This window comes from Theobroma cacao, chromosome 4 (assembly GCF_000208745.1).
Source record: "Theobroma cacao cultivar B97-61/B2 chromosome 4, Criollo_cocoa_genome_V2, whole genome shotgun sequence".
NCBI classification, from domain to species: Eukaryota; Viridiplantae; Streptophyta; class Magnoliopsida; order Malvales; family Malvaceae; genus Theobroma; species Theobroma cacao.
Window position 1 is genome coordinate 18337532 of NC_030853.1, and position 10220 is coordinate 18347751.

Here is a 10220-nt window from a genome sequence, read left to right on the forward strand (position 1 = left end):
AACGTGAAATCACTTAACATAAAAACAAGGTTAAGGAACTTCCTCTCTTGGCTCAATCACACTATTCTAACAATTGGCAAGTTATCTTTATCGAAATAAGTGATTTTAAGTCTAGATAATATTAATGATTTTTATGAATATTATATTTTTAACGAAAATAAAAAAGAGGAACTACTATAAACCGATGGTCAAGGACATTGTGATGTCAACACACATATTCAAGAGGGATATATGCTGATTTTGAAAAAAAAAAATTGTTCTTTAAGATATGAGGTGAGGTCAAAGCAATAGTTTCTCTTGTCCTTGCATTCACAACAAGTGGTTGGACAAAGGATCAAAAGGGTTAGCTACCATTCCCTCGGAATATTGAAGTCAGCAAAACAGTTGTAGAATAAGAGTATTTAAGTGCTTGTAGTCTGTCATTAATGGGGATACATGGCAAGAGAACATACTGATAATCCTAATTCTTCATGTTTTCCTTTTTCTTTTTTTTTCTGCTTTCTTTTTCTTTGATTGAAAGAAGAGAGAGAGAGAAAAAAAAAACTAACTATTGTTTTACCTTCAAACATCAATGCTATGGATGTACATATATGGTAATTAATGTGACCATAGAAGCAGTATAATGTTAGGTCTTTTTTATAATTTTAATTAGACTTAACCTTATTCACATTTTTAATAGAAAAGGTGGGGAAATTCGTTATATAATTTTTTAAAGAACTTACTTAAAATTTAATTATCAAGGGCGATGCGGACGTGAAACTTTTTATTATCTGTTTTCACTGTTTAACAACTTTCCGTGTTTTTAATGGCAATTCTTTTGCTAATTAGAGATGGTTATCTTTCTCTATAAATCAATAACATGCATTACTCATCAAGGCAATTATATATTCTTGTTTGCCTACTTTTTTTGACAAATTTGCCATTGAAGAACAACTTAGAAAAAATCAGAGTCCTTTTGTAATTTTTTTACCTTAGTAGGGACAAAAAGGTGAAGAAAAATAAAATGAGGGAAAAAAAGAATTTTGCAAAGATAAAAAAATTTAAACCAATGAAAAACGGACACGTGTGGATCCATTTTAAGGTAAGTGACGACGTCCTGAAGACTTCTGAAGACAACTAGAATCGATATGCAAAAGTTCGATTAAAACAAAGGAGCTCTTTAACCACGCCCTGAAGTCGCGCGTGATCACCTCGCAAGATTCTATCCTATCTTCGCTTTGGGTACAATGATACACAAATAATTTATGGATGGTGCATGTCACGCTCTGAAACGGAGATGTGGGAAACACTTTTACTCAAAAGTGGAACAGTAAAATTTTGCCAAGGTTATAGTATGAAACTAGAAAGAAGCAACAACCCTAAAGACCAAAAAAATAAATAAATAAAAAGGAAAAAAAACATTTATATTTTATTTTTGATGATATTTAAAACCTTGAGGTTAGAAAGCTGATAGTAGAGAAGAACCAAACTTACAAGGAACCAAATTTTTCAAGGAATTTTCTCTCTCTTTCTCTCTCTTATTGTTTTTCTTTTTTCTTCTTTTTATATTTTCTGTTGACGGATGCAAAGAATCCAACTTTTTTCTGTATATTTCACAAATTTGGTTACATTTGGGGACATGAGTCCCTGACTTAGCAAAAGAAAGATCAGCCTTCGACCAGCAGCTGGTTCCCAAGAACAAAGAGAGAAAAAAAATAAAAAGAAGAAGAAAAAATAAACATAGTTTAACAAAAGAAGAAATAATTATATACATAGAGATATATTGATAATCGATACTTGTAGAGGTGTAGTTAGTATAAATATAGTAAGTAAGGAAATAAAGGAAAAAAAAAAGGGTTTTAAATCTTTTGGTGAGGAAGATTATGGGGAGAGGAAGAGTGGAGTTGAAGAGGATAGAGAACAAGATAAACAGGCAAGTTACATTTGCCAAGAGAAGAAATGGGTTGCTCAAGAAAGCTTATGAATTGTCTGTTTTGTGCGATGCTGAGGTTGCTCTTATCATTTTCTCTAACCGTGGCAAGCTCTATGAGTTTTGTAGCAGTGCTAGGTATCTACCCTTTTAGCTCTTTCTTTCTTTCTTTCTTTTATTTTTTGGTTATATATATTCATTCATGAAGATATGTCTACGTTTTTTTATTTTTTTCCTTTTTTATTTTGGCTGTTTTGACTTGTGAAGATCTGTTTCTTTTGCTTGTTCTGTTGATCTGAACTTGGGTTATTTTTTTATTTTAAATTATTTGATCCTTGTCTTCTTTGACTTGTTTTGTTTTTTTCCATTATGACGATTTTAGGAGCTTCCATTAGGTTGTAATTGTCTTACTTTTTGCTTATTTTTATTGTTCTTTTGTGGCTTTGAAGTTCTGATCATTCTTATATATGATATTTTACTCTTTTCTTTTGTAATTCTTTTTTAGCTCAAAGTCTAGGTTTCTTTTTTTTCTTTTTTTTTATGTTTGGTATAAGATCTGAGTTGGATTTATGATTTATTTGTTTGTTTGTTTGCTTGTTTACCTCTAATTATTTTATTTGTCTAGACCCTTTTTTTTTCTTTTTTTGAGTTTTTCTAATGATTAAACAACAAATTTTCATCTTAAGCAACAAAATACAGATCTTTGTCCAATCAATATTTATATCCAAAAAACTCTTTTTCCCAGGTTTTCTTCTGAAATCTTGTTATAGAGAAACTGTTTACAAGATCAGTAGATCTTTTTTCGGCTGAAATGGCTTTAATCCATTAGCCAATTCTCTCCCATCTAGACAAAGAGAACTATATAATTTGTTCATGAGCTTCATTTATTCTGAAGTCTGCCATTGCAATATTCTGTGCATGAAACTTTTCAGGTTGGTGTAGAACTATCATACTATTCATGGCAGAGCTAGGTAAAAAAGAAGGTTCTTCCCCACTGCTTTTTTTTTTTTTGTGAAAATTTCCTATGGGCTTTTTTTTTAATGGGTCAAGTTCCATTTAACAAAATTACTAATATTTTCCTAAAGAAATACATAAAATAAGGTCATTGCCAGATATTCTTACTAATCACTGATTGCTACTTCTAGGGATTTGTTATACCATATGATTTTCCTTATAGGCTACACTTTATTACTGAGAGGTTGATAGGGTGAAGATTTTGGAGTTGTACTAGTATTTTCTTGTTTGTCCTTTTTATTAGAGGTTTCCAGGTTTTGCGAATTAATATTTGTAATATTAAGAATTAGATGTCACCTCTTGATAAGGGTTTCAAACGTATGGTTTGCCATAGTAGTATAACTTTACATCATTAAACATATATGTGTTTGATTTCTTGTGAAAAGACCAATACTATAGTATGCATAGTGTTAAAAAATTATGTAAACAGTAAGTATTTATGTATCATAGCAATAGAACCTTGTAATTATTCAGATAATTCTTTGTAAATTGAGTTAAATTCTTTTATTAGTAGCTAATTCTGTTCTTTATAAATTTAGTTAAATTGTTATAATCCTAGTAGTTCCCACAGAAGATTTGAGTCTTCTTTGTAACACTGGTGGATACAAAGGTCATGTCCTCAGTAGGGTTACCTTACCCCTGATCAATAGGGTGTCATGTCTTGAAATGTCCACAGGATAATTTCTCAATAGATATTCCTTAGAGAATCACTGGCCTAATTTCAATTTTTATTTTCCTTCATTTGCCTCGGGTATATCAGAAATTTGGTAGCTCAAGGCTGTAAGTGGATGAATATGTATTTGATGTGAAATTTATATTGTGAAAAGATGCATTGAGTTCCTTTTTTAATTTTTATTTTTGTTTCTTGTTTTCAGTTTTTGTACTGCACTAGTAGTGAAATAGAAAATTCTAGGGTATGGTTTTATTAAACTCAAAAGGTAATGGAATCAATCATTATTTTATACATTGTCATGAGGTTAATTTTCGAATAAACGCTGCATTACACTAATTATGCATTTTATTGATGTAAAAAATCAAATTATGTTGCATTATCTATATTCAATGATTAACAAAGTGTCTACAGCAGCTTCTTTAGGACAACAATATACTATTCTAATGCCACTAAAGCCTTGGTTTAGTTGTAGAAATAAACATCAAGATGATCCTAAGTTATGAAGAAAAATGTTCTGTTATCAGTAAACTTGATAAGAGAGAAGCGACAGTAGCAAAGGATTAGTTCTTAAGAGGAGAGAAATTTGCATACTAGTTTTAAATTGAAAAGGAACTGGCAAGACTCATGAACTGGAGCTTTTACAAGTAGTTGTGTCATTGTGGCAGCCTTGCTTGACTTCAATCTTTCATTCATAGTTCTCCTTCACTTCATGACGAAAAATTATTCACTAATTTTTCAAACTAATTATGTAGTCTTCTAGTTAGGGCAGACATAAAACCCGATTCACGATATTAGAGGAACTTCTTTTCAATTATCAGTTATAAGAATTTGCCTATTTATTGCAGTAAATATCATGAAAGCTTCTCTAATAGCAAGCTCTTAAGAAGGTTCGAATCTCCTATTCAACAAATTGGAAGAACATAATTTTAATAGAACCTACCTCATCTCGCAACACCCTACCAATTCTAGCAGCCCTTGGACTACCCCTTGTCATTCCATCGACATTAAATTTGAGAGAGTAAAGAGTAGGCAATCCCACACAACTCCACTCCTCATCACTTTTACATTTTTCAGGACTACAGCAGCTTTAGGATATCTAAATAAATTCATAACCGATTAGTTAAGCTCTGACCATCTAGCTTTTACCTATCAAACAATTTTTAATTTGATGACATCAAATAGTGGGATAACATACAAACATCTACTGTTAAACACGATATTATTCCTACAAAAGCAAATAGATCAAATGACGGCAAATAAACACCATGTGTCATAACTTGTTGGAAAGCTTCTCATGGTGCAATCCATGTTACTCCCCAAATGTTACACCGCATTGATCAAAACTTCCATGATTCTTGACATGTACAAAACAAATTATTTACAGATTCACTCTCCTTTTGGCATAGCGACCAGCTGGCCAAGCTAATATCCAGTAGCTTTCTCTTCATTAATTCTATTTCTTTGCTACTTCACCTTTAAGCACTTGCTAGCAGAATATTTCAACTTTTAGTGAGACAATACCCCTCCAAAACGTTGAGCAAAAACAAAGACCCCTCCAAAATTTCTTTCAAAAATCATGATAGGGGCCACTTCTTTCGAGACCAACCTACAGAAAGACTTCGCTGAGTAATTCCGACTAAGAGAACCAACCCACATAAGCCTAACTTGGAATTCAATTTCAGAGAAATAGTCCAAATACTTGTCGCTCAGAGAGCAATAGTATGTGCTCTATGTTTGATACCTTCCCAAACATGGTTACCATTTAGAATTCTAGGGCTTAGCCAAAAGATTGAAAGGTATACATTATATGATTATCTTAATTATCATGCTAAAGGAAAAACTAAACTTTGGACAACATTCCCCTTAATTCTTCCCATATAGTTGGATATGTGAGTACGTGTGCATGCCCTTACATGCTTTGTGATACATGTTTATGCAAACATTCATACTTGCCATCTTTTGGTGTTTTGGTATTTGCATTTCGGTTGATCTACCAGTAATGTCATGTGGCTACTTTTTATAACTTGAGTTTTTGATTATCATTTCTAGACCCCATAATATCAATAACGCATAATAATTTCTTTTGTTTACTAGGTTAATGTTTCTTGTTGTTAACTTCTTCAGAAAAGTAGGAATACTTTTTGTGTTAAACAAGTTATCCGTTTACAATAAAGCATTGGCTTATTGGGAAACACGTGATAAATATGGGGCGTGGCAAGTAATTTTGACAATGTCACATGCATGCATAAAATTACACTCGCGCTTGCATATAATCTAGAGTCTCTTTACCATTGGAATGAATCTTCCAATATAACCTCATGGCTTCTTAGCCAAGCACCTACTTAATTAATTGCTTCAAGTATGTTACTATTTATTACCCTCACCTTAATAGAGAAGTGGAAATCTGTTGAAATTGTACTTCTACATATGCTATATGTTAACTTCACATAATATATCATTCTTTGATAATTCATGCAAGATACCAACAAAATAAAATTATTATTATCCAAGATATAACACTAACTAGCTCTCTATGTACGTTGACTTGAACATTTCAATGCAAAAAATTCATAATTCTATGTTCAAATTTAGCATCATGATAAATTTCTTTCCACTTGCCTTCACCCCAGCATGCTCAAGACACTTGAAAGATATCAGAAATGCAGTTATGGTGCAGTGGAAGTTAGCAAGCCAGCCAAGGAGCTTGAGGTGAGATCAAAATAACTTTGTTATAGCGCAATGCAGCAATTGAATTTGAGATCTGGGTATATTATATGTTCATAAACTATTTGCTATATTTGTGACATGACAAATTCCTGGTGTTAGTTTAATAATCTTAAAATTGTAAGTTTTTGATAATCTGTTCCCTTAGATGATGACTTTATAGTTTCTCATGCTGTTATTCTTGGCTGTAACAGAGCAGCTATCGGGAGTACCTAAAACTGAAAGCTAGATATGAGGCCCTGCAACGAACTCAGCGGTAATTAGTCTAACAACTGTACCTAGCTTTGGATTTTTAGATTCATTTCATAGGCTGTTTTTGCCTTTATCTTTGTGTTTTCGAGTGCTTTTCTTGTGAGGTTGGGGAGAATTGGGCAATTACTCAAGGATTGTACTCATTCCTGCTCTGTATTTTTGAACATGAGCAATTGTTATATGATCCTTGGTTCAACAGAAATCTTCTTGGTGAAGACTTGGGCCCCTTAAACTCAAAGGAGCTTGAGCAGCTTGAGCGTCAACTAGAAACATCCTTGAAACATGTCCGCTCCACCAAGGTAACTAAATCTACATCATCCATAATTACCTGTTTGTCAACATCTACCCCACCCCCCCCNACAAGGTGTAGGTTATGTTCTGCATTTGTAGGTAGTCTAGGAGTAGATGAAACTTGGACGTTGAAGGGAAAACTTCAATGATAATAGGAATATAAAATTGCTTTATATTTGGTCCTTTTTATTTAAGTTTTTGGTGCTTGCAACTCACAAGTCCGGCATGTGTGATTTAGTTTAGGGCTTGAGGCTCAACAAGCCAATTATTCTCAACATTTTAATTTAGCTTTTTCAGCTATATTTATGTTCCAATTAGATTCCATGAATTCAGTTCAAATCAGGTTTCTTTCTTACAAGTTATCTGCACTTTGCTACCAAGGTCCATCTTTATTAATAAGAGTCTCTGTCCATCAGTTTTCTATTTAAATTACAATCTGTTTAACCTGTAGAGCTGGCTTTATGACTACCTCTGCTTAAAGATCTAAGGAAAGGGTTAATAACAGGAATCAAGAGGAAACAATATAATGGCATCTTACTTGAAACTAATTTCTTTGTATCTTTTTTACTCAGCCAAAAGTTCTAATGTATTGATAGTTAAAATAAAAACAGGTAAAAGTAGGCTATTTCTTTTGGTCAGTTTGACACCTTTTTCTTTTTTCTGTGGAGTGTCCATTTTCAATTTTATATGTTTGGTAGTCCACACTTAGCTTTCCCTCTTTCCCAGCTATGTAACAAACCTACAAGCTTGCAGCCCCATGCTTCTTATTAGTATTGCTAGCTGTCATGTACTTATTTAGATGATCCAAATAGATGGATCAATTTGTAACTTCCACAAGAGCATGACATTTAGCAGCTAGGTATATCATATAATACTTGTTGCAAAATCATAACTCAACCATTCCTTCATTATGAAGCTTTTGAAAAATAGCATAGATCAGTACACTGGTCTATATGCACTGTCTTCCATGAAAAAATTAATTATACCTTGTGCAACATTATGTAGTAATTTAATGGTATGATTAACTTGTCATTGCAACTCTTTCAGCATATCTTCAGTCCCTCCCCTCTTTGCTCCAAATATAAAGTTTTTTACATTTTATATTCTAACACTTATTTCAATGTCCTTTTCAGACCCAATATTTGCTTGACCAGCTTTCTGATCTTCAGAATAAGGTATCTCAATTTTGGAGGAAAAAAAGAAAAAAACTAGTAAACTTTTTTTGTCTTCTAAAATACTAACAGGCTACCGGCTTTAAATACAGGAACAAATGTTGATGGAAGCTAACAGGGCTTTGTCAATTAAGGTAAAATCATATCTCTAATTATAAAAGTAATAGATATCATGTAAGGCATATAGCTTGTTGTTCATCAACTTGGACTATTTGAGAATTTTCTGTTCATTATTTGGGATGCGGGGTGAATGAACTTAATTTGACTTATCTTATACGGCTTTAGACAAACTTGAACCGGAACTCCAGAGTTCAAAGTTGGGCCCAATTTTAAAGTAAGATTTAGTATTTGTCACAGGAAATGTAAGATCATAGGAAATGTAAAGCAAACAAGTTTTTGGGATCATAAGTACTTTATGTTTGAACCTGAAAGTATTTGTCATCTATGGAAAGGACAAACAACACATAACATCTGTATGTGAGCAGATTGAAAAGTTACAAGCCTGAAATTGCTCAAATTGTTGTATGTCCACCCTCATTTCAAAAAATTTACAAGTAAGTCTACCCTAGCTGAATTTGTAACATACAAGTCAGCCTTGACAAGCATCTAGAGGAGTCAATCACAAGCTTTTAATTACTTGCCTTCTTATGAGACTAACAAACCTCGAAATTTATGTTCCACGGGCAAATTGCTAGTTTATCTAAGGGAAAATATAGCATTTTATTGAAGGTTTGCTACTTAATTCCCCATAAGTTTCGAAAATGTAAAGTTTGTATATGTTATGATAATGTAATGACTGAGTTTTGACACTTGTTAAGATCTCAAGCTTTGCTGGCCTTCTGCCTTTCCCAGTAGGTTTCTCATATGTTTGAGATTATTGTGAGCTGCTTCCTTTTTTTTTTTTTTGTGTGTGTGTTTGGCAGCTTGATGAAATCAGTGCAAGAAACCAGTTTCGAGCATCATGGGAAGGTGGTGAGCAAAGTGTACCATACGGTAACCAGCAGGCTCAATCTCAGGGGTTATTTCAGCCTTTGGAATGCAATCCTACTTTGCAGATAGGGTAGGCTTTCAAGTCCTTAAAATCCTTTTACCTTTCTCTTAGGTAACTACATTGTCTATGCTAATTTTCATCTCTTTAATTTGTTTCCTGGTGAAGGTATAATCCTGTTGCTTCAGACCAGATAGCCGCTACAACTCATGCCCAGCAAGTCAATGGTTTTATCCCCGGATGGATGCTTTAAATTTTTGCTTGCACGATATGGTTAATGGTCATAAACTAGTAGCTACCTACTAGGTAAATGCTTCTTGATGTTGGCAATGTGTAAATGGTTTCAAGAGCATGCATAACCTGCAATGACATAAAAACAGCAGTGACTGAATTTGATGAGACAATGAAACCTTGTGCCACAGACAACAGCCATGTTACCAGTTTATATGATATTGGAAGACATAACAGACTTTTATTAATAGTCCTTCCTTGCTTTGATCTTTCTTACATAAATATTTCTGGTGTCACTGGTTAAGCACTTACTACACTGGTACGATTTGTCGGGCGTATTTATGTCTGGCCAGCACTTGTAGGTGATATTTAGGTTAAAGTTGCAGTCCGAAGAAAAATCTTCCAGGGCATATGGTTGCTTACCTTGACTTGTTGGTCATCCATGATAGACAGGTCAATGCCCCAGCCATTATTAAGAAAGTGGCTAGATTGGTTGAGCAGGAAATGAGCTGCCTTACATGGTACTTTACTTTCTAAATGCATGGGGACCTTGATAAGGATCCAACACCATCAGTTTTGAAGAATTTAGAAAATGTTTTACAAAGCAGTGTCTTATTTTACCAAGACTGGTGTATTCATAACATTGAAGATGAGAAGCCCTTTGATTAATTTCTTGTGGACTATGGCGATGCAAATTGAGGTTATCCTAATCTAGCTGTCTTAATTGCTAGGAAGAAGTAGCTAAACATCTCCGAATTGCGCTGTCTAAAGTAATAAGATGTGACCTGAGAAAACAAGAACAGATAATACCCCCCCTAAATTAGTTTTGGGCTGACCATGAAAACTTTTTTAAGTCCACTAGATAGCCCAACAGAGAAACAACTAAGCTTTTACTGACCATATAATAATAATAATAATAATATAATAAATCATGCAAATATTTAGGTAAAAAAAAAGGTGTATCCT

General features: G+C 33.4%; 1 protein-coding gene across 1 annotated transcript; it reads left to right on the forward strand.

The window, feature by feature from the left end:
* Nucleotides 1459–9530, forward strand: LOC18601755 (developmental protein SEPALLATA 1). Its single transcript, XM_007032803.2, has 8 exons — nucleotides 1459–2047; nucleotides 6227–6305; nucleotides 6515–6576; nucleotides 6772–6871; nucleotides 7997–8038; nucleotides 8128–8169; nucleotides 8959–9095; nucleotides 9192–9530. Exons 1-8 carry the CDS (start codon nucleotides 1863–1865, stop codon nucleotides 9274–9276), a joined length of 732 nt encoding a protein of 243 aa, XP_007032865.1. The 5' UTR covers nucleotides 1459–1862; the 3' UTR covers nucleotides 9277–9530.